Below are 26,751 nucleotides of genomic sequence, written 5' to 3'. Positions count from 1 at the left end.
GATGTGAATAGTTTTTCTGCAATGAATTTGGTAAAAATTAAAACAAGAAACAGGCTAACAGACACATCAAAACTAATTTAAAACTAGCAGTGACTAATATTTAACCAAATATTTCCGATATATTATGTTTATATCAGTTCCAGAAGCTAAATTAAGTATATCTATGCTAAATATGAATAAATAATTGTGATTTACTGACTTTCCCCCTCTTTTCTCTTGTATGCAGCCTGCATCAGTGTAAAAGTTTTGAAATGTGACCCTTACATAGATAAAGGTTACCCATCCATGTTGTACACAATTATATAAATTTTTCTATTAAAAACACTTTATTCACTTACAAAGAAATGAAAAACTTGGCATAAAATCAATTACATAATTAGCTATGTCATCTCTATGTCATATAAATAATTTCATGATTTAATTTAAATTAATTCATAAATTTTATTTAAATAAGAAAAAGACTAATGTCATGTCATAAAATCGAATTTTCTTAAAGTAAGGAGGCAAAGAAATTATTCATTCTGCGAGAGAGAGAAATGGTTCATCACGTGCTACTTTTGGTTCAGCACGAACCCATTCAAGGTCATTACATTTCTTCCCATCCCTCCCCAAAACTTATAATGAGAGTGGCTGAGTCTGAGTTTTGGCAGAAAAGAAAGTCATCATTGATGTTTTTTAAAACCCAACTTTAACTCTGTCTTTGGTATACTTCTATAATTTCATGGGCCATCTGAAGGTGAAAATTTGCAGTTAGAGAGACCTATCACAGATCATCAATCTGTCAATTGCAGGATTATTATCTCCACCTACTGTATGTAGCCAGTAGCTAAGAATACAATCAATAAAAATGTAAACTGCGTGGCCGCCATGCAGTCCAAAATGTCCTGCACACAATATTGTTAACCTGACTGACAATTCTTTGCCTCCCCCACGGCATCAACAGACTGCAATGAGTTAACCCCAGATATCACACACATCAAAAAAATTGGGAGGTTGTGTACAGGGCACAATCGCAATCATTTAAGGCATAAATCCATCTTTGTATTGTTAGAGGAAGGATAAGATGTAAATAAATAAAGTCTTGCTGGTTATCACATTCCAAGTCAATATCTATTGGTTCATGTGGCAACACACTCAAAGTATTCGCATTGGAGTTGACTTGCTGGGTTTTATTACATTATACAATCTGAATCGTTTGGCACTAGTTATTTTGGACTTTTCTGATTCCTTTTCAATTTTTCTTTCCAATGATACACATTTCTGTTAGTATTTCCTTTGCAATTTCTTAGACATGAAAATTTTCTTCAACTCACAAAGGTATCAGCTTATAACTTTACATCTATTTTATCGATTATTATTGCTAAATAATATCATAGACCCTGTTGTTCCATAGAAATAGACACCAATTTTGACATCCTATCTCATCGCCATCCAAAGTTTCACTGCCCAAACACCACATTGCATCACCATTTTCAATGTTCACACCAAACCGCTATTCCTCCCCCACACAGCTACAATCCATGACCCACCATTTTAAATATGGATGTAACCCTTCTATCCAATAAAATTTAAATCATAAAAATATCATTTATAGTTTACAAGATATAAGTGCGACAAATCTTGCTATTTGTTTGGTCGCTCCAGTTTTTGTAGACNATATTACCTTAACTATTTCAAACCTTATCGTTTTATCGTAGTGGTTCAAATCTATCTGGTTTTTCGTTATTCGCCCCCTAGTGAACATTACAGGCATTCCGTGACAATAATAAATTCCTATTACAAATATATTGAATTATTTATATTGTTATATATTGGGCAAATAATAATTTATTGGGCAAATGAATAATAATAATAATTTATATTGTTAATTTAAATAATAATTAAAATTGTTAATTTGAATGTTTGAAATATGACACACGATAGGGGCGCCTCTAGTGTCCGTTATCAAATGGTTACGGGACAGACGGACACGTTGAATGGGTTATATATATAGATACGTTTTGAGCCAAAACAATGCGTGGCAGGGTCTGCTAGTAGATAATAAATTGACTAATTTGACTGTCAATCCCTATTGGCAAGTTATATAACATATTGTGGACATGTTGTCATATGATCTCCTTTGTCTGGATGGGCATTGTTGTAGTTAAGGTAGTCTGTAAACCTTCCACGACTTGATGATGACCAAAGAACCCGGATCAAAGAGGGATATCACGTATGCTCAAGAGAGGAATTGAAAACCTTTTGAAAGAAAAGACGAAGATTTTCTTTCAAAAAGGAGACATGAGAAAGAAGATACATGAGTTTGTTTCTTTTTTGTGTTGTTTTCTTTGTCACAATGTCAGACTGTTATAGCGAATGGACAGAGAAGTGATCAGAAGAACTGAAAAAAAATTAAGTTCCTTGCATTGAAATTGTAGTATGTGTGATTTATTTCTTCAATTTTTTTTCTTTATTCCTGCACAGGAAATACTCTAAAGATCAAGAACTTTTCCACAATATTAATTACAAGAGCTTTTTGTAAAAACAAGAAAAAAAAAAAAAAAAAAAAAAAAAAAAAAAAAAAAAAAAAAAAAAAAAAAAAAAAAAAAAAAAAAAAAAAAAAAAAAAAAAAAAAAAAAAAAAAAAAAAAAAAAAAAAAAAAAAAAAAAAAAAAAAAAAAAAAAAAAAAAAAAAAAAAAAAAAAAAAAAAAAAAAAAAAAAAAAAAAAAAAAAAAAAAAAAAAAAAAAAAAAAAAAAAAAAAAAAAAAAAAAAAAAAAAAAAAAAAAAAAAAAAAAAAAAAAAAAAAAAAAAAAAAAAAAAAAAAAAAAAAAAAAAAAAAAAAAAAAAAAAAAAAAAAAAAAAAAAAAAAAAAAAAAAAAAAAAAAAAAAAAAAAAAAAAAAAAAAAAAAAAAAAAAAAAAAAAAAAAAAAAAAAAAAAAAAAAAAAAAAAAAAAAAAAAAAAAAAAAAAAAAAAAAAAAAAAAAAAAAAAAAAAAAAAAAAAAAAAAAAAAAAAAAAAAAAAAAAAAAAAAAAAAAAAAAAAAAAAAAAAAAAAAAAAAAAAAAAAAAAAAAAAAAAAAAAAAAAAAAAAAAAAAAAAAAAAAAAAAAAAAAAAAAAAAAAAAAAAAAAAAAAAAAAAAAAAAAAAAAAAAAAAAAAAAAAAAAAAAAAAAAAAAAAAAAAAAAAAAAAAAAAAAAAAAAAAAAAAAAAAAAAAAAAAAAAAAAAAAAAAAAAAAAAAAAAAAAAAAAAAAAAAAAAAAAAAAAAAAAAAAAAAAAAAAAAAAAAAAAAAAAAAAAAAAAAAAAAAAAAAAAAAAAAAAAAAAAAAAAAAAAAAAAAAAAAAAAAAAAAAAAAAAAAAAAAAAAAAAAAAAAAAAAAAAAAAAAAAAAAAAAAAAAAAAAAAAAAAAAAAAAAAAAAAAAAAAAAAAAAAAAAAAAAAAAAAAAAAAAAAAAAAAAAAAAAAAAAAAAAAAAAAAAAAAAAAAAAAAAAAAAAAAAAAAAAAAAAAAAAAAAAAAAAAAAAAAAAAAAAAAAAAAAAAAAAAAAAAAAAAAAAAAAAAAAAAAAAAAAAAAAAAAAAAAAAAAAAAAAAAAAAAAAAAAAAAAAAAAAAAAAAAAAAAAAAAAAAAAAAAAAAAAAAAAAAAAAAAAAAAAAAAAAAAAAAAAAAAAAAAAAAAAAAAAAAAAAAAAAAAAAAAAAAAAAAAAAAAAAAAAAAAAAAAAAAAAAAAAAAAAAAAAAAAAAAAAAAAAAAAAAAAAAAAAAAAAAAAAAAAAAAAAAAAAAAAAAAAAAAAAAAAAAAAAAAAAAAAAAAAAAAAAAAAAAAAAAAAAAAAAAAAAAAAAAAAAAAAAAAAAAAAAAAAAAAAAAAAAAAAAAAAAAAAAAAAAAAAAAAAAAAAAAAAAAAAAAAAAAAAAAAAAAAAAAAAAAAAAAAAAAAAAAAAAAAAAAAAAAAAAAAAAAAAAAAAAAAAAAAAAAAAAAAAAAAAAAAAAAAAAAAAAAAAAAAAAAAAAAAAAAAAAAAAAAAAAAAAAAAAAAAAAAAAAAAAAAAAAAAAAAAAAAAAAAAAAAAAAAAAAAAAAAAAAAAAAAAAAAAAAAAAAAAAAAAAAAAAANCTTTTTTTTTAAATAAAAAAAAAAAAAAAAAAAAAAAAAAAAAAACAGAATTTATATATCATGTTATTACAAGATTAATTATCAAAAGTACAATTCAATTGACCAAACAAAAGATTTGCATATTTTTTAAATTGAAACTAAAGATAACTCAGTGTGATATTGTAATACAGTAAAATGATTATTTTCTGTAATATTCACGACCTTTTCCTTTCATTTTTTCCACATCCAAAAAGTAAAAACAAACAACAGCATTATCATTAAAACTACAAAAAATACAACAATGATTAACAAGAAACCAAATTTACTTCTTATATTGTAGCTAAATTTCATTCAATCTCAATTGTAACAGAAATGATATATATGTTTATAACCAGGGCTGTGGAGTCGGAGTTGTCAAAATATCCGCCGACTCCAACTCCTTTTTTACTTACCAACTTGTTATGTATATAAAACGGAAAAGTATTGGAATCAAAGTTTAAGAAACGAAATGTGGCACTAGCTTGCGTATAAAGGGGCATTAATACTATTAAATTTTGGTTCTTAATTAAAAATCGACAGGGTGAAGACATAAAAGTGGTCATGTGTCATATCTCTTAATATTTTACTCGTTATTAGCATTCAAAATTTAAAAAAATGAAATAAAACTCGTCTTTACCCTCAAAGTAAGCTTTTTTCAATTTTATAATAGTACAGTAAAACCCGTTAAGATGTTCTCGCTTAAGATGTTAGAATGTATATGGGGACATGATTTAGTTCAACCACTTTTACTTAAATAACTAACTCCTGTGTTAAACCATCCGACTCCGATTCTGACCACAAAAATTATTAGGCTTCAAACAGGGTGAACAAAATCGTGCCCCCCCACAGTCTAACATCCACACATATAGAAAAAACCTCAAATCTTTTGCATATCTCAAAATTTCGAGATGTCCCAAGTCCAAAAATTCATTTTTTGAGGGAGGGGTCATTTTTTGAGCGAGCGCTACACTTTTTCTCTGTTATATATAACAACGGGAAAAGTAAAAATTATCAAATACATATTTATATATTACAGTAGAGTGTTGATTATCCGAATCAATTGGGGACTGGGGTTGTTCGGAAAATCAATATTTCGGATAACTGATTATGTATGAAAAAAAATATTAATTTATCCCATATTGAAATTTTTCTCCGTTGCGTGTCGCTTCGTGTTGAATTTTTGTTGATGTTAAGCCTAGCAAAGACTATTGTATCGTTAAAAATTATTTTTTTATTTTGTACAAACAAAATAAATATATTGGAAAATATAAAAACAATAAAAAAATTATACTTCAGAAGTTAATTTAGTATCAAAAACATAAAATATTTGAGTAGCCCAAGACACAGCCAAAGATTGCAGCGCCACAGCACTGGCGAAAATTTAAATTTGCTGACTGGAATTCTTTCGGATAATCGACGCTCTACTGTACTTAGAAAAGTCTTTTAGTTTTGGAATAAAAAGTTTCTACGCTCTATCTTTATTAGAATTCTATTGAATCTTTTATTCTGAGGTCACGTGATGACATCAGAATTTCCGGGTTTCTTTTGGTAACAAGTCCACCCCTGGTCAGAGTCAGAGTCGGATGATAAGGAAAAGTCAGAGTTGGAGTCGTAAGATTTTTACGCGACTCCACAGCCCTGTTTATAACCTAACTTATTATAAGTCACAGCATCAATTTCGGCCATTGAGCTGTACCAATGATGAATCAGAGTTTATATGGACATTCCATTCTGGACATAGAATTTCATATTCCAACATTTTATAATTACAGCTGTCCCTTGATAGTCCAATGTTTTGTAATCCGACATGCTCAGTAGTCCAACGCACCTCCCATCAAGGTACCCATCCCCATTACATGTCTGCTTGCACAGAAGCATGTCGCGATGTAAATCTCCCCCACCCAATTCTTACATGATGACACACATTTCGTGTGTTTTCCGTGAGCAGTTCTGTTTGAACAGTTGGAGTAGGGAATATTGTAGGCTACTACTAGCAAAACAATGCCAAATATGTAATCACTTTTGGTAATCTGGACACTTTTGGTAATCCAACACCCCTTTGGTCCCATACCTGTCGGATTATCAAGGGACAGCTGTATATCAGAACAGAAATCAAATGATTGGGGCAATTGCAAAGCTGGGTTAATGGATAAAACCCTTGATTTATAAATGGTTAATATACTTCTATACCAATTAATTTTTTCTATTACAAAAAGTATACAGATATTAAACTAATATGTAGATTTTAATATAATAATAATAATAAATCAGAAAAAACTGAAAGTTTTGTTATTTAATAATTATTACAAAATGTCATATATTCCACATAAATATATTAAAAAACAAAGTTTAATAATTTCTATAAACAAAACTCACAAACCTAATTGTGCTTTGCATTTAGTTGTGAAAACTGTTATGTCATTAATGTTTTCAGTCCACACCAAGGACCTTCCTCAGGTAAGTTTGAGAGATTTATTTATAGCGATTAACACTTTGTTGTTAGAAGATTCATATCATCAAAATGATTAAAGTAAAGGAACACCTAGTTGTTAAGATTGCTAAATATAAATAATAATTAATAATACCTCTTTAAAAATTGCTCCATAAAACTGTACAATGAACGGGCAATCATTACTTTTCATCACTACTTCTAAATCCATCAGTAATTGTTTTTGTTCTTTTTCATCAACTGTCGACCGAATTCTCTATATTAAAAAACAAGACAATACCATTAAAATTTGTTATAATATATATAATTAAATCACTAAAATTCAAAAGTTTTATGTATTATATCTTCACTTAAAGAAGTTAATGTAATTTAGAATAGAATTTTTTTATTCTTTCTTAATATTTTACATAATTACATTAAAATGTAGAACTGTTCTCATGTAAAATTATTCTTATATGTAATTAATGAAATACAGTGGTGCCTCATATGATGTACGCCTCAAATAACAGATGCTGCGAACAACGGACTTTCTGTTTGGCCATTACGTGACTCGAGCAACAGACTGGCTGCAAACAACAGACTTTCTGCAAACAAGTGCGAATGATGTTTCCATTCTTGCCATTGCCAATGACAATCTTCTATTTTTATAATATATTAGTATTATTAGAATATATTATTAGTATATCTGAAGTACAGAGCTCCCACTGGGATTCAGTTTGCTCCCTTGTTTATTACATACAGTACATCACCTCAGTGCAAGGTATTTATATTTATTGTGTTGTGCAAATCATGGCTTCTAAAAAAAAAAACAGAAAGGTAATTTCAATTGAAACAAAGCAAGAAATCATCAGAAGGAGTGAAAGTTGACAAAAACTTCCTTGTCAAATGAAGAGAGGTTCAGGAGTTTACCAACACTCATTATCCAAACAGAGCTGAGGCCAACAGGATCAATGATCTCTACAACGACACCCTTGCCTGTTATTTCCGACAGGTGTTGAAGAAGAGAGAGAAACAGACCACCTTGGACATGTTTTTCAAGAAGCTAGCTGCCAAAAAACAAAGGGTGGAACAAGAGGAGTTGATCCTGCAAGCTCCGGTAGCCTCTCCTATATCTGACTCCGATTAAAAAACAATAAAAAGAGACTTGCTGCAATGTGTAAAAAGTCTGTATCTGTATGAATTTGTGAAGAAAGTGTTTCTCCACCACCTCCTCACAACATCTGACTACCTGGCATAATTGGTGACTGCTTCATTTTCATTTTTTTATGGTATGGTTATTTTATGCTGTGAAACGAATTATATGTTTTAACATATATTTCTATGAAAAAATGCGTTTCGTATAACAGACTTTTCACTAAACAGATGTGCACCTGGAAAGAATTAAGTACGTTATACGAGGCACCACTGTAATTAGATTGAAATGATTAATAAGTACACTGAAAGTCACTAGTTTATTGTTATTAACACAGTATTGCTTTATTTCTGACAATAAAATAATTCTTTTAAATCATATTCCAATATCAAGGGATCCCACTTATGCACATTTATTATTAGTAATACTTACTCATTATATGTTTATATATTTTCAGTTTAAGACTATTTTATCCAATCAATAACAAATAGAAAGTAGTGTGTGCACTAAACAAAAACTATAATATAATATACATTTAATATTTAACACTAAGCATTAATTAACCAATTTTTGTATCTATAATTATTAGTGATAAATTTGTTAATAAGTGCATTAAGTATCTACTACTGAGCACATCATTCTAAAAAGTTATAACTATTTCTTAATATTCTTTTAAAAAAATTACATTTCTATCAAATATTAAACAAAACAGCCAGTCCTTTATTGGGCTATTAAGGCTAAATAATGAAATAATAAACAGGGCATTATTTAGCCTTGACAGCCCAATAAAGGAATTTGGCTGTTAACTTGATATTTTATGTAATTATTAATTAGTTGTATTTATTAAATTAAATTTCTGTTTTGTCAAGTTAATCAAGATGCCAAATTCATCAGTGAAAGATAATTGAAGTTCATTATCTAAATAGTGTAATTGTGCAAAACATAAATGAAGATATTTACTATTTTTACTACTTATTGTATTTTTATTTTTAAACAAACAAAATCAACCCCCTATTGGTAAATTCGTCTTAATGGATCAACATGTGAAATGTGTTACAACAATTCAAATAAAACGTTTGAACCACAAAATATAAAAAAATTTTTAAACATGAATTTATAATAAATAAGTAGGTGTAATAAATAAACACATTTCCATAACTTCATTATGGCAAACTTTCATGACAATGAAAAAGATGTGCAATCCTTGGCATTTAAACAATTTCTTCCAAGCTTTCATTTATATACAGTTGAACTTATCTATCTCTAATCTCATGGAAAAGATTAAAAAATTCAAGACAATTCAAACAGGTTTTGAGATATAGAAGTTCCTACACAGTAAACAATAATAGATTTGATTGAAGGTATAATATTTTATCAATACAATAGCAAGATAATAAAGGTGTGTACGATATACAATGATACACACCTATATTAGGTATAAAGTATTTTTTGACATATCTTAACAGAAATAGTTTGTCAATAGTTTCCAACACATGACTCAATGAGATGCAAACCAAAGTCATAGCCATTATCATCAATCATTATTATCATTCATTATCATAGCCATTAACCAAAGTCAGAGAAAAGCTTTAATTGCAACTGTGTACTGTATTGCAAGAGATGTTTCTCAACTGCAGTTTATGCTATCAAAATGTAAATGCTGAGCTTTGAATTTGTAATTGACACTTCAGTCCATAATTTGAGATATATGAATTTTAAGAGAAAATTATTTGAGATAAACATGGAAAATATATATTGAATTTAGGCTGCAAATACCTGTACAGGGAAAAAATAAATTTTGAGATAAACATGTCTGAGATAGACAGATTCAACTGCATTTTGCTCCTCTCACCAGGTTTTCATGAGTTTAGAATTTAACCTCTCTAATGATCTTGTTAGCCTCATTCTAGTATACTTCTCATCTACCTATTCTTGCAAAGAATGCTAGCACAGCATTCTTGTATCCTATGCTAACATTATATATGTATTCATGCTGGCTTTTAACCAAAGACCTACTTATAATGTCTGTATCTGTATTTTGAGTCAGTACAATGTATATCCAGGATTTAAGGTTATCAAGTATAAAATCATTATCATTTTTTAAGATTCAATATATATTGGATATTGCATTAATATGCCATAATCATATTCCAAGATTTGGATAATTCTTTAAAAGCTAATGTCAAACTCCTATATGTGTGAAAATAGTGAATGTCTTATGTAAAATTTTAACAATTGGTATTGATAAGATTCAATTAATCAATAAGATAATGCTTGGGATATTGTGAAGCTCAAAGAAGATTCTTGATTTTGATACAGTGCATATATTATTGAATGAATTGCTAATATTTAATACCATTCTGGACCAAAAGAGAAGACATATATAAAGGAGAGAAGGCAGGCTTAATACATACACTAGCATAGATTTCACCATCTGGCAGAATGAGAAGTGTATCCAAGTAATTTATAGAATCTTTGTTCTTTTGTTCCAAACTTAACTACATGCTCAGAACAAAAGATAAAAATGTGAAATTTGTTTATTTTACTGTTTCATCAGTAAACAGTACCTTTACCAGTTTCATTTTTTTTATTGGCCTACAAAAACTTTATCAAAACAAGCAATAAAAAAGCAATTCATAACTCTAATTATAATCTAAACCATATTAACTATATTGAAAACCAAGTTTGAATTATATTAATAATCAAATAATAAAGCTGGATTCATTTTCAGACTAGAACTTGACTAATTAAGCATACAATATTACAAGATGGCAATGCAATCTCCTATCTTCAATCCAAATTACATAATCTAAATACTCTGTTAAACAAGTTATAGCCTGATAAGAATCTGGTCTAAAGAAAATCAATTCTGGATAAATCATTTCTTCCAGAATATTCTAAATTATTTAATCCTAACGATTAAATTTAACACAAGATAGGTGGATTAAGTTGCTATCTTTAGTCCGAATTACATAACATTTATACATTTAATTATGTAAATTGTAACCTAATAATAAATCTGGCTTGAATACTTGATTATAAATAAATAATGCAAATAGCAACCAATATTTTATCATCAAACTACAAAATCATTAACAGTTAACTAATTATTATTATTATTTAAATTTGGTTAGAAAATCCTTCTTCATAATTCTCTTAATGATTATAAAATTAGTAAAATATATAATTTTTCTGAAACAGGTAGTAATTTACAGAAAATGTGAGATAAATGTATAAAGAAAAAACAAATACTATCACTTTAATAAAATAACTGAGTATAATTATTTTATTTGATCATAATTGCCTTTTAAAAAAATTTATACAGTCGACCCCCCTATAACGTGGGTTCCTATAATGGAAATTCCTATAACATAGCGAAAAAATTGTAGCAATATTCGTATAAAGGAACTCCTAAAATGTCGTCGCCGACTCGTGTTGCGACAAGATTGATAGAATCTGGACCAATAGTGGATGAGCAGCCGAACTACTTTCCTCCGACCCTGCGCCACGCTACGGAGCGGCTAAATTGAGTTTGCTATCGTCTGTTTAGTATAATATATAAATTATATATAAATTAGGTACTGTACATATAATTATATATTAATTATATATAAATTAGGTACTGTATATATAATTATATATTAACTTAATTTATTGTAACTTTATTATAATTATATATATGCTTTCTGCCGCCTGGCAACACGCTACGGAGATTTTAGGCTAGTAAGTTGAGTTTATTATCGTCTGTACAGTATGTAAATTAGGTACCGTAAGTCTAATACAGCACTAATTTTATACATTTCTTGTGAAAGAAACATTTCTTATTCAACGGCCATAAAAATTATTTATATTAATGATGTCTCCAAAGGTCAAGTTATCTTTCTGCGATAAATTATTTATCAGAAATCGCGGCCGCCGTTTTGTGTGCTGTTCCGCGACGAAAACAAGCTTGAGCAACGGCGTACTCGAACGGTGCACACTCGGTAAGTAACCCTACAATTTTTTGTTTATAGTATAGTTTATACGGATTATTCCCAAAAAATTATACATGTTTTGGAAATATTGAGCGGAATTAGTCTAGAATCGGTTAATTTTATAGAAGAAAACCTTTCAAACAGCCTTAGTCCGTAAACTTCACACGTGTCGGGCTGTGATTGGCTCATGTATTTAATGATTCCTACAACGTAAAATTCGATTAACGTGGAACGTATCTAAGCATTATAGGGGTCTACTGTATTATATAAATTTGATATTTATATATTTTTTCACATATTTACAACAAAAAAAAATGTAGATATAACAAAGTTTTGAATTAATGCTTTGAAAAATTGGAATTGAAAAGTCATTTATCATTTTTGTACACAGGTACTCTACATGAAATATGCCAACATTCGAATAACTTTTAATTTGAAGTGCAATATTACATGAAAAAGATCAAAGTTTTAGTATTTATTTTTATATAGATTGAGTAAATATTTTATATGTATGACACATTACTTATACATATTTTTTAGTAATTCTCTTCATCTGAATGTTTTAATTAATCTTCATTCTTTACTCTGTGAATTATTTAGACTAGTTTTAAGAATTTCTGAAAAATATATTGCTGTCTACATCAGAAAAAAAGATCCACTTTAATAATAACAATCTAATTTAAAATGCTGTAACTTGTTTCTATTAAACAATCTGAAAAATGCAAATAATAATCAACTTATACATAAGATTCTTAGTCATGTTTTTGTAACATTAAATGCACAAACCATTTTCTGCTTGAAGATCAAAATTCTAATTTAAATACATTATAACATATATGTTATATCAGGAAAAAAATCACCTAACATCAAGAAATTTTGAAAAATTCATTAAAAAATTTCATCATTGACATTAGCTTGACATTATAAAGCAATTCCTGAAACTTTTCCATATATATTCAAAATTATAGTGTAAAAATATTTTTAATATCCACATTCCACATTTATGCTAGCAGCTAAAAGGTGTTACAAACTCCAAACAGTAATTACCTTTTTGTATCTTCATGCATCGTGGTTGTGGCAGTAAGCATCGGGTAAAAATCTTCCGGAGAATATCAAATCTTTGTGCAGAGAACATAATGGAGAAAATATGTGGGGCAAAATAGAGTAGAGTAAATTGGAAATACTGTTTTCTTGCTCATATGTGCCATTCTTTGTTGTGTTGTCATCTGTGCTTGTGAGAGTACAGCAGCAACTTTGATCATCCTGTGGAATGAACATAATAGTTTCATGATATCAACATCTGTCATTATCATCATCATCATCATCATATTCTGAATTTTCTTACATTTTTTGACATTTTGTTGCAAATAGTGCTTAGAATAGTGTATTTATGGGTTTGTGTAGGTATTTGAAGCTTTAATACTAGATTGAATAAAAATACTCTTTTTTTAAATAAAAAAAATTTAAAAAAACATTCTTTCCAATTCCATTTTTTTTTTTCATAAACATTTGGTTTCAAACTTTGTTGCATCTATAGTTTTCTACAATTTCTAAATTATGTTTATTCAAACTGGAAAATAATCACCATCATTTTTGTTACGAATTTTAAAATAGAAACAATATTAGATAAAAATGGCCAATTAATTAATTTATTAAACTAAACCATACTCTATAAATTCAATATATAAAATAATTTTTATATTTTAAATAAAATGACAAAACAAATTATAGCAAATTCCAAAACCTAAATTTATAAAGTCAATTTCTCACATTTTGCTTTCAGTACCTGGTCAAATTTTAGTTTAGTTGAAGACTAATAATATAATAATTATCTTTCAAAAATATATACAATAAACATAGTTTCTGATACAGTATTTCTACTACACATTACTTTTTAAGAAATATCACTAAATACACAGATTTATGAATAAAAATTATAATTTAATAGTGAATAGACAAGTTATTTATACCAATTTGTTAACTTCTGTCTTGCTTCAAGTTATCTTTTTAATTTATCAAATTAATATAAGCATAGACTTTGATTTCAAGTGTTGTAGTCTACAGTAAACTATATTCACAAAAACTATTTAATAATTCAGGTAAATTATATAGGGTGATCAAAACATCACACACCCAATATAAAATCTTTATAGTTTAAAATACATTATTGATAACAAGAACAAAACATTATTATTACTAGAATAAAATATATTCTTTGCAAAAAAGACTTTTGGACATAATTATTCATGAAACAGGCAGTGCTTGCTTGTATTTGTAAAAATGGCAATATTTTAAAATCTCCATCATTTTTACAAATACAAGTACAAACACTTTCTCAGATTTGCAGGTGTAGTTTTTCTCACAGCTTTCTGCAAACTATAATAAAATAATCCAGTTTGATCAGAAAGTTTCCATAATCTTTTGGTTGGAGAAAGCATCAGTGTGTCAAGCATTTTCACATATCTGTCATTTTATAATCACTTAAAACATAACTTTGCTTAATATGCACTCCACTTTCTGTAAAAAGTACTTCCTGTTCCCCAAAAATGCTTTACAAGGCAAGCAACAGTTCTCTTATCACGTGGTGAAACATTCATATATTGTTCACAAAATGCTTCCAATATCTATGCATATGATTAACAAATAAAACATTGTTCAATTATATATACATACTAGTTTTGGAAAATCCGCATGATACTCTCATAAGAAACAAAATGAATGAAGAAAGAAAAAATTATAATGGTGTCAATTGAAACAGTGAACACTTTCAAAAATCAAATACAGGTATACCTCACCTTACATCGGTAATTGGTTCCAGGAATCGCCTAACGACGTAAGTCAAATTTACTTGCCACTAGGCTAAACCACAAATACCATTCCCAGTTCTGTATTTTATTTATAAATGCATTTTTAATAATATATGGTTAATAAAAATCTATTTTAAGCTTACAAACAAATAAATTTTAGTTTTTAATATAGTACAGAAAAAAGTATTCTAAATTTACGAATGCATGTACTGTAAATACAGAACATACTTGTATATATTTTAATATGATTTTATGTGCTTTAAACGTTTTTCTAGTGATATTATGACTTCAATATTTGTGGCAGACAGACGTAAAGTTGAATAAAATGACTTAAACTTGATTTTTATTTTTCCATATACTTTTTTGACAAACAATGTATAATCGGGAACGATGTAACTCGAAACGACGTAAGTCGAGGTATGCCTGTATTTTAAATTAAATAAATTTTAAAAATATGATTAAAAAATTGCAGCCAAATTACAACAAAATAATTGCCCATTTTAAATTGCATGTTCTCTGTTCAGTTATTGTTTGAGGCAATTATAATTTCCTGCTTGATTTCTGTTATTAATAAAGCATTAAATATTTATTTTTGAAAAGTTTGAATTTTAAAGCAAATTATACTGGCAATTGGTATCTTTCTTTATAATGATTACAGTAGATCCCCCTATAAGACGGTAGATACGTTCCGTTCTTTATGAATCAATTTTGTAGGAATCATAGTTTACAGACTACGGCTGTTTGAAAGGTTTTCTTTCATAAAATTAATCGATTCTAGACTAATTCGACTCAACATTTCCAAAATACGTATATTTTTTTGAAAATAATCCGTATAAACTACGTTATAAACAAAAAATTGTAGGATTGCTTACCGAGTGTGTACCGTTCGACTACGCCCGTTGCTAAAGCTTGGTTTCGTCGCGGAACAGCGCATCAAACCGCGGCCGCGATTTCTGATATTATTTTTCTGCGAAAACTTCGTTGACCTTTGGAGACATCCTTAATATAAATAATTTTTATGGCCGTTAAATAAGAAATGTTTCTTTCACAAGAAATGTATAAAATTACAGTACTGGACAGACGATAGGTCGCCTAACTCGCCGTAGCGTGACGCTAGACGGCGAAAAATATATATTTAATTATAATAAAGTTACAATAAATTAAGTTAATATATAATTATATATACAGTACCTAATTTATATATAATTAATATATAATTATATGTACAGTACCTAATTTATATATAATTTATATAATACTGTCCAGACGATAGAAATCTCTCCGTAGCGTGGCGCTACGGACGGCGGGTAAGTAGTTCGGCTGCCCGATGACGTTTTACGTATTATAGGAGTTATTTTTACCGTTGTTTACGGATAATGCCACAATTTTTATAGGAATCATAACTATAGGAAACGGTTTTATAGGGGGATCTACTGTACTATTTTTCATATACCATTAATAACAATTAATAATATACCTTCTGTATATTGTACATTTTACATATTTTCAATTAAAATTTATTTGCATTTGATATTACACAAAATGATACAATAGTATATATTTTATTTTATGTATGCCATAATACATATATATATTAAAAAAGTAAAGGCATATTATATATACAGTATATAATGAAACATTCATTCTATCATATATTGAAGTTGTCTGAAGGAGGTTAGTTAATAACAACTAAATGAGAATTTTTTAAACTGGCAAGTATTCTTTTCAATAATATAATTTTAATTTATTCTTCATCAATTTATTAAGTGAAGAGATTATATTATTATTCCAATTAATACAAATTTATTATTAGCTTAATGTAAGTGTAATAACTAATTAAGAACTAATGTTATTTAATTTCTTTTTAAAAAATTACATTACATTATAAAAGTAAGAATAACAATGATGTCATTCTTGTTTAACTCATTCAACTTTATGAATATACTTTATTTGTAGGAGACAAATGAATGTTAATGATAGAAGGAAATGCAAAGTTGTTTAATATGGCTTTGCCTGTTATTTTAATATAACTAAATAATATAAATATATTTTTTTGAAAATTTCTTTCCTTATGTATAAATATTCAGTAAAATACATTTCTGTTTAAAACATACTTTTTGAATGATTCTTTTATTAATAATAATAAATATATACTATTTTAAAAGATTAAACAATTTTTTAATGAGGCATCTGATTTGATGACTTTGACTTATGGAAAAGGTTAATAAATGATTATTTCCATATTATTTGGAAAAAATTTTTTAACTTACTTTTACAGCCATTACTGTTGTACTTTTCTTATGAACCATCTTATTTACTGTACCAAATGCTCCTCTACCAATTTCTCCCAAATCAGTTAAATCATCAGCAGTAAAATCATAAGTCTGAAATATTAATGAAAATATACATTAACATTTAATTTTTTTTAATAATCAAAAATACTTTTCTATTTTATTCATGTTTCAAATATATATTATTAAACTGGTAAAAAATAATTCTGATAATTTTATACAAAATATAACATTATTAAAATGTTAAGTTCATCACTATTGTCTTTACCTTTTGGTTTATCTTAAATTTTTATAATTAAATGTCAATAAAAAATTATCATCAAACATTTTTGCAATCGGATTTCATAAAATATAAACTTTTAACATTTCCAGAAATTGTTTCATCTAAAAATTGTTAGAAATTAACTTGCTTATTTTGAGAAAATGATAAGAATTTAAATATCCAGAATGCTTCAAATAATTATAATCATCATCTTGTTGTAAAATTTAAAATGATAAAATTAAAAAACTATCTATAAAGTTTGAAGTTTGTATAAGATTTTAAATTTCATAGAGTTGTTGTTTGTTAAATTATGGCAACGCAACATTTTGGCGATCTGCCTAGGGGGATGCCTTCCAGAAAACTGGCCCTATTTAGGCATTACAGACATGGAGTAAACCCGGAAAACTCCATGTGGCCAGCCTGTCCAAGCAAGGCTCAAACCCACAACCAAACTCCCAGTGTTCAGGGTACAAAGACCGCTTGGCCACTGGTGGGGCAAATTTCATAGAGAAGACCTCATTTCATCAATATGACTAATATTCATCTTCAGTCTACAGACATAAATTATTTAATTTGATTTTATTATTATTATTATTTTTAAATTAATCTAAAAGAGTATAAATGTGACTTCTTATTTTTCTTCTTAAATTATTATATTTTGTTGCATTTAAATAGTTTGACTCTATTTTTTTTTTTTTTAATCATCCTTAGTATGAAAATAAAAAAATAAGTAAGACTATAATTATTGGAAATCATGGTTTATTTCAGTGGTTCTCAACCTTTTTTGTTAATGTACCCCATTAGCCCATTAGTTGCTTCTCGAGTACCCCTTATATTTTTGTATGTAAATTTTATAATTACTGCGTTAGATGTATACAGCCCTTATAACCGAGCGCCATAAAAAAACTCTAACTATAACTAAAAGTGGATTACTTATTTTACGTAAATGATAATAAATTTAATCAAGTACTGTACTTCTATATAAAATAGTACACAGTTGTAATCATTATCCATTTCAGTACAAATCTGCTTCAAAAGTCTAGTATTTAACGCACTGTTTTTTACAATATTTGTTAGTGCCTTAAATAGAGATTATAATTGTGTACTGATCTTGAAAGTAATGGCTGTGAATTTATAACATGCAAAACAATACAAGAATCTTTTAATTTTTGTAACAAACGTAACGTCTAAATTTGCTAAATATCAAGTAATGCACGCATACAGTGACACACATTGCACAGTGGGGTACGATCAAGGCCTCGTTATTCCTAATACCAATAGTCCAGTAAAAACATAAAAAGCCCCCATCTCATTGAGCGTAAATCAAAGGGGTACATCTAACTTTCATTATAAAATGGCGTATGTTAATCAATTTGCTGTAAATTATTACGCCATTTTATAATGAAAGCTAGATGTATCCCTTCGATTTACGCTTGTACCCCTAGGGGTACATGTACCCCCGGTTGAGAACCACTGGTTTATTTAATTATACCACTGAATGCTATCAGTTATTGATATAGATAAGTGAATACAGGCAAGTCACAAATTGATTACAATGAACAGATTCTACTGTAATAGGATTATTATTACAATTATAGATTACATAAATTATCATCTTATAAAAAGTGACTTTTAAACTTATACAAGAGTTATATTTCAGAATGTCTTGCACAATTTAAATTCACATAATGTAATCACCAAGAATATAATAATAGGCTTATGAATGTAGCCCTCATATTTTAGCTAAGTTATCCTTAATTGAAAATAAGTAAAAAACACCAAAATAAAAAANTCTCCATCCTTTATGCACGTTTTAATTATATTCTTGGGCTTATATATATATATATATATATTTTTCAATTGAATATCAACTGACAATCTTCAGCAAACCAGAATGAGAAAATGGCAAGCAATTATACTGACTTATTGTGATGCTCTTCATAAACATAAATTGCCACACATTATTTTAAATTTGTGTAATTTTAAAAATGCAAAAATTAAAGAAGTCATTGTATCCCAAACTGCATTTCTAATAAATAAAACAAATATTCATTTGTTATTTATCAGAATTATTAAAACATAACAAATATGTCAAAAAACTGGTTTCAATAAAACTAAAAGACACTTAATATGCTCAATAAAAATACCGACTTATTTTGACGACTATTTTAATAAATCTAAAGAATTCTAAGTAATATATTATTTATAAATTAGTTACTTACAACTTCAGGAGATATTTTTAATTTTCCAGATGACTGAATGCTTCTTGGAACTAAACCTTTCTCACTTTAAATAAATTATATGGAATTTATTAAAACACAATTACATAATATTATAATACTCTATATGTATAAATTTATTTAATTAGATATTTTATGAATATAATTTTGATTTGTAAAACTGAGTTTATGCAGATGGGAAAACAAAGTAAACCAAGGTTATGTGCCTACAGAAGTACTCTCTTTATCATTGGGCTGCAATTTGAAAAAATTGTAGACCTATAAATTCCCATTGTCATCCATCTGTCTGTCTTCCCTTAATCTCAAAAATGGAGTTAGACAGATGAAAGCTGAGATCAGATACAGAAAGCTTAATAGCAGGAGACCCCAATTAAATGTATATGAACTTAAAATGCAAATCAGAAGTCACATTACTTCAATTCAAAAATTTTTCCCTGTAAGGTGTTAGATAGATGACATATGACTCTGCTGCTAACAGGAAAAGTGTGATGTAGTGAGGCATGACACTACTAATTTAAGGTAGAACATATATTTTAAATTAAATAAATTTAAAAATATGATAAAAATTTCAGCTCAGCATTGTGATGATATCACAATAAATAATTACTTGTTCTTCTAGTTACATCTTGCAAAAGAGGAAAGGAAAAGTTTGACAAATTTTACATGTCCATTGGTAGTGCTACATCTATTGCATGGAAGCAAGGCTTCCAAACTACTACCTCAAGAGAGAAGAGAAAAATACAAAAGAAATTTCAACAGATTTAACTGTCAAGCATGAGGGAGTGGTGCATTTCTTGCAAGAACTCGTTTCCCTCTTCTCCATAAACTGTATCACAAGTTCAAATTCTGATTCCAAAAGTTCTCTTTTGCCTGTTTTTCCCTCTTCACTTCTGCATAATTGCAGCCTAATATTGAAAATGTTACTTATAATGATGACAAGCACATCTTAAACAAAACGAATTCTAGTTTTTAAACTTCAAATTTTTCTAATTAAAATATCATTTCGAACAGGTCTGCTAAATTCTATTTCTACTAAATTAACCTGTTCAAATATTTTAGTGTAATTGTTTAAATTTAAAAAATCTTTGCATTCATATAATCACCTACAATTTTTTCTAAAAATAACTATACATTGAAATCAAATAATGATTCATAAATTTTAGAACTTACATGGGAACAGCATAACCACAGCCTGGAAATGTTGTCTGACTTTTTCTACTGCTTGTACTATTAAATGTCAGTTTCAAATGGCCTCTTTTTTCTGCTATATTAAAACATACAAATGTATACAAATATAATGACATAAAAGAATCAAATACACTTTATTAATATTAAATTTTTAAAATAAATAAATTTTTAATTAAAACATTTTTCAAATCAAATATTTTTGAAGAAAACTTTCCATAAATTAATTTTTTTTTTAATATTAAAGTTTGATAAATAAGTTAAAATAAACCTTTTTATGAGATTCATTATTTATAAAGTTCTCTTAAAAATAAGAAATACAGTTATCCCTCATATAACACGGTAGTTACATTCTGAAAAAGTGCTGTGTTATGCGAATCCGTGCTATACAGAACAAAAGACTAATGCAGATTACATTCCAGATGTTAGCAAAAGTTTATTATTCTTTTACTAAGAGAAATATGTTTATGAAAGCAATTGATAATTTATTTCCAATCAATAAGTAATTAACAATCACAATTAAATGTACTGTATGACATATTAATTTTAGTAAAACAAGGGTGTTTTCTTTTTACAAAGTATTGCCATTTTCTGAGCTTTTTTGTTGATCTTAATCAGAAGTATTGGCAAAATTTTCAATTTTTTATGGATGACAAAAATAAGTTATTAATCGAAAATTTGGTCTAGTGAGTCGCATTTGTTCAGTTGAGTACTAAGCAACTTTTTTCCAGAATTTGTGTTTGTTCGTCATTTTATGAATGACTGCTTACCTAAGGTTAAATTTGGGGGTACCCAAGGTACGCTGAAACAAATTCTGTGATTCAAGTGCAACGGAACTTCTGTTGCGTATTTGGCAAGATGCCACCCTCGAGGAACACTCTCAAGTTATGGAAACAACACTTCTTGACAAAGGGGACCATGTTAAAATCATATGGCAGTGGCAATCCGGGAACAGTTTCCCAATTGTTGAATTGGACTTAGACTTTTTCTTTTGGGGATTTGTTAAGAACAAGGTTTACACCAGTGTCAAAATTCATGACCTTCAACATCTTCGTGTGCGCATTCACGATGCTGTTGCTGTCATCACGCCCGAGATGCTTGAAAGAATCTGGCAGGAAATGGAGTACTGTAAGGTCTCTTTTTATGCAGATTATTTTTATGCGATTTTGAAGTTGTGCGGTTTGTATTTCATCCAAAAATTTCTTGGACAAGCATAGATATAGGCTTGTTTAGGAAGCCCGCATATACACAGTCTCCAAAAATCGTGGAACGTTCAAAGCTCACTCCATTTGTTCCACTGACACATAACATTTATGGACGTAAAGGACAGCTAGATCTACCTTAATCACTTTAGTTCCTAGCAATTTTTGATATAAATGTAATTAAACATAAAAAATACTTAAAACTGAAAAAACGAAAGAAATGCGTTAATTTTGAAGAAAAAGCTTCAAAGTTTAATTAGCTTCCTTTGTCTCGCCCTTCTGTGAAATTTAACATGGATGAGTCATTATTTACACATCTGTATGATCTTGAACACACCTGGAGTTGGATTTCCCGGGGCATTCTCATAGACGTCGCGGGAGGACAAGGGTTTAAAATAGGGTGAACACTAGCTGGCCATATATTTTTAAAAAATTTGGAGACTTAAAAAACATCCCAAAAATTCAATACAAAATTTCGACCTTAAGGACTGTGTTTTATGTAACACTTCGTAACCTGCCCGAGTTAACTCGGGTGAGGAACTAAAGGGTTTTTAATTAACTCTTCACATCCAGATGTCAGTGATTTGTTTTTAGAGTGAGCTTTTGCAATTTGGGGATTCCCCTTGTATTACTTTTCAATAAAATAAACTGAATTAAGTTTGAATACAAGTTTATTTTAAGCTTTTATATGAATTTCTTTCAGACATTCAAAGTAATTTATTAAGCAACCTATTTCTTTTAATTTCTGCAAACTTTTTTATGCGGTTTTAAGTTAATTTTAACTCGTTGGTTTGGTTTTATGCGATTTTAGAAAATTACGGAACGTATCCCTACTTTTTCAAGGCAAGTAAAGTCTTTTTTTATGCGAATTTTTTATATGCGCTTTTCTGTAGAACGTATCCACCGCATAAAACGAGACCTTACAGTATAGACTCGATGTTCTACGTGCAACAAAAGGAGCTCATGTAGAGGATCACTAATTTTTTTTAATAAAATTTTTTGAGTTTTTCATCATAAAATGTGCATTACTTTACATCCTCAGTGGTAGATTTTTTACAACAGTATAAACTACATTACATTTTTACATAAAAGTCAATTAACTGCAATAATTTTGTGAAATTAATTTATTTAACAATTATCTCTCAACAATTTTCTTATATTACATATATATCAGTGGCCTGCCATCATTAGAAGCGGTGGATGCACCACTTCCCTTGTATTTTCTAAAAAATAAATACATATTAATTTTAATTATATGAAAATAATTGCACAAAATTTTATTATAACCGCATTATGTATCTTATTACAAATTTCTATACTACACGTAAAAAAAATTGCTATTGTATATTCGAATATTAGTGGCAGAGTAGTGGAGTGAAAATGCTGTATTGTCAGCATCCAAACAGCCAGATTCGCGCAGGCACTTTACAGAGCACCAACCTCACCTGGTTTAGCCGATGGAAGCCTAGGACTTTGGGTGGCTGCTACACATATAACACATCCAATTCTATCCGGGACCGGTTCCAGGCTGTTAGCCGCCCACCCGCTAGATATTTGGCCGCCCTCGCCCGATTACGCAAATCACGAGTATATTTATAACTTAACCCAACCTATAAGAATTTACCTGTATGTTTTTATGATAGTTTTCTGTATAGTTGACAGGAGTTTTAAAAAATCTGTTAAAATATTTGATATATTTATTCTGCTCTCTGATTTTATATTACTCACGGATTTCAATGTTAAACCGGTGATATTACGATTTCATACATCCCATCTTTAAGGAGATGTAGAAAAAAAGTGTACAATTCTTGTATAATGTTAAAAAATTAACTGTTACTTTGGTAGCATAATTTACAACTAAATTAAATGAACGAGAGAGAGATGCACGAGGTACAGAAAAAGCTCTAGAATTTATTTTCCTTAAATTTACAATTTACGTATCCATTTGTCATAAAAATTTGTCTTCCCACTTTTTCCCGAGACTACAAATATTCGAGTACAAAAGTAACTGGTTTCAACTTATTTCTACTTAAGTAGTAGTTAAATAATTAAGCGATTAGGGAATTGGGGACATAAACAAAACCCTGACCAAAGAGCCAAAATTTTACTTAAACAAAAGCCTAACTGAACTAATCTCTAGCAGAGTACAGTGGGACTGATTTCTTTGAAATATTAGACGTAATAAAGACAGACATTTTTCCAGTTCGACGAGAGTGACCAAAAAGTTGTAAATTTTGGAAATTTTCGTGGACGACACCTGGTCTTAAAACAAATTAGAAAACAAACGACGGACAATCTATTAAGTTTAACATGTTTAGACTTTTACAGCTATGGTGAGAAATGTTTAAAATTTACAAGAACCCTGTCACGTCTTTCAAGATATACTTAGTGATGTGAATAAATAGGCATTTGATATTGACCAGTATCGGCACCCTTAGGATTTGGCAGCTCGCGTGCATGTACACACCGCACACCTAGCAGGACTGTCTCTGATTCCACTCGTAGGGAGCTATTTGATTAAGTGGTTAAGATTTAAAGAGTAAAGAATATTTTGTTATTTTAATGTATGTTTCATTACAAAGCTATATTTAATTATAATTTTCTTTAAAAGCATATTCATACAATTGAAGGATGTTTTGTACCAGGTATGTATATCCACCACACATTTTATTTCACCGAGTAGGTTTTAAATATTTATTTTAAAAAGTTTTGGCTCAAGATCATATAATGGAAAAGAAAACATTATTAAAAGAGAAAGGCCAATACCTAAGTTAAATATAAACACTTCAATAAAAAAATTTGTTCGACATTTTCGCGATAAAATGGCTCTGTAAATGCATATAAATGCAAAAATTGTTTTGTTGGCTTTGCCTACTATTTTCAAATGAAATTAGTATGCGGAATAAGAATGGCTTTGACAATTTAGCTGGCAAAAAACACGAAAAATCGTCGATTCTTTCGTATTTGAAGCAATTTGGAAATCGAAGCGGAATAGAATTTAACATTAGTAAATAATATAAAATAAATATTGAAAATTATAACGAGATAGTTATGGTTAATAAGATATATTATATCTAAATAAATAGATATTATATGCTTTTATCAAAGCAAGAATTGGCATTTAGAGGGTGTATGGAATATATTGGATCTAATAACAAAGGTAATTATATTGAACTTGTTTATTAAGTACGTCAGAAACTAATAATCTATTAAAAATATATTTAAAGAAAGAGTTAACTGATTGCCCCTGGAAGTCGGCTTCTTATAGAAACATAGCTTCCCTATCATCAAATGTCACGGCACGCCACTGATATATATATATATGCACCAATAATAGAGACTACAAGTACAAAATAGAGTTTCAAATGTGTCAGGTTCATGGTGGACACCCTGTATTACAGAAGACAGGTTGTCTTCTGGCACTATTCAGACAAAAATGAGGATGAACTCTATTAAAGCAATGTTTAAACTTTTTGATGCTATGTTAAAGTCTAAACTGACATATTTGATCCCAGTTTGGGATTTAGATCTTATTGAAAAAATTGAGAAGGTTCAATTAAGATATTTCAAAAGATTATTTAAGCTTGAGCATTCAGTGCCAAGTTCTGCTGTAAAATTGGAATTAGGGAGACCCCCATTTGAAATTAATATTTTAAAAATATTTTGTTGTTTTGGTCTAAGATTATTGATCTTCCTCATCACAATCTTTATTACTGTGTTTATAATTCTTTATTGAAAAAAGGAAATTCAAGTAAGAGAAACTGGGTGTTATCAATTAAAAACATTTTTTGATAATTTAGGCCATTCTTTTGTATTTTTGAATCATTCACAGCTACAGTTGAGAACTTATTTGTACAATATAATACAAACTACCGTATTAGCCCGAATATAACGCAACCCCGAATTTAACGCGACTCCAAAATTTTCATAAAGATATTTAGAAAAAAAATAATACTCATAACAGAATTCAAAGAAAGTAAAATTCAATCAGATAAGCATTTATTTATGTAATTACAGTAGAGCGTCGTTTATCTGAATCAATTGGGACTGGGGTGGTTTGGATAACGAATCATATACGAAAAAATATATTAATTTATCCCATGTTGAAATTTTTCTCCGTTGCATGTCGCTTCGCGTTGAATTTTCGTCGACGTTAAACCTAACGAAGACTATTGTATCGTTAAAAATTATTTTTTTATTTTGTACAAACAAAATAAATATATCGAGAAATATAAAAACAATAAAAAATTATACTTCAGATGTTAATTTAGTATAAAAAACGTAAAATATTTGAGTAACCCAAGAAATAGCCGAATATTGCAGCGCCACAGCACTAGCGAAAATTTAAATTTGCCGACTGGAATGCTTTCGGATAACAGACGTTTCAGAAAACCAGCTTTCGGATAAACAACGCTCTACTGTATAGCTAATAACACAGGCAACCTCTGTAAGAAAATGTCCTTGTTTATATTACATTCCATTACTTAAACCCCGAATTTAGCGCGAGTCGATTTTTTAACGGAAAATAAATGGTCGAAAAATATCGCGTTATATTCGGGCTAATACGGTAGATATGTTTTGATTGCATAATTGATCACAACTTATGTTTCACTTCAGTGACATAATATTTATGATAGAAGTACAGGTTGGCAGACTGCCAATTACTTAAATTATAACATTGGATTTCCTATGAAAAATTTGTTAATGTATATGCAATTACATCTTAATACCAGATTATGTTGAGTGGTCAGTATATAGCTATTTCTAAGAGGCATTCTTGCCTGATAATGATTATATATTAATGCATATTTTTGAATGGTGCCCAGTTTTATATAGTTAAAGAGAGAAATTCTCACTGACAATTTTTTAAAGAATTATTTATATGATAAAAATATGTTGATGATAATGTTATATAGATTGTATAACTTTTTCATTAAATCCTTGTACTACTTGTGTTAACTGTATTGTTTAAATACAATTAAGTGACTATTATGTGGCTGCCTACTTATTAATTTTGTTTTATTTTTCCCCTTGTATGGAAGTACTTGTACTTGTAATAAATAAAATAAAAATTTATTAGTCTTTCAGTTTTTTTTATAAAGG

At 27.6% G+C, this 26,751-nt stretch overlaps 1 protein-coding gene across 1 annotated transcript in view; it reads right to left on the bottom strand.

The window, feature by feature from the left end:
• LOC111616512 (dual specificity mitogen-activated protein kinase kinase 4-like) overlaps positions 1-20,581 on the bottom strand; it is a 36,281-nt gene extending 15,700 nt beyond the window's left edge. The window contains exons 1-4 of the mRNA XM_023357918.1: positions 20,432-20,581; positions 19,244-19,307; positions 16,739-16,852; positions 6,692-6,811 (exon numbers count right to left, since the gene is read on the bottom strand). Coding sequence (XP_023213686.1) covers positions 6,692-6,811; positions 16,739-16,852; positions 19,244-19,307; positions 20,432-20,565 — 432 coding nt within the window. The 5' untranslated portion in view covers positions 20,566-20,581. The remainder of the gene's footprint in view (positions 1-6,691; positions 6,812-16,738; positions 16,853-19,243; positions 19,308-20,431) is intronic.
• Between the last annotated feature and the right edge of the window lie 6,170 nt (positions 20,582-26,751).

The sequence above is a fragment of the Centruroides sculpturatus genome, unplaced genomic scaffold, assembly GCF_000671375.1.
Source record: "Centruroides sculpturatus isolate CEXI.00-Female unplaced genomic scaffold, Cexi_2.0 scaffold2189, whole genome shotgun sequence".
Classification (NCBI taxonomy): domain Eukaryota; kingdom Metazoa; phylum Arthropoda; class Arachnida; order Scorpiones; family Buthidae; genus Centruroides; species Centruroides sculpturatus.
The sequence above is the reverse complement of the archived record's forward strand: the minus strand, read 5'-3'. Positions and strand labels throughout refer to the sequence as shown.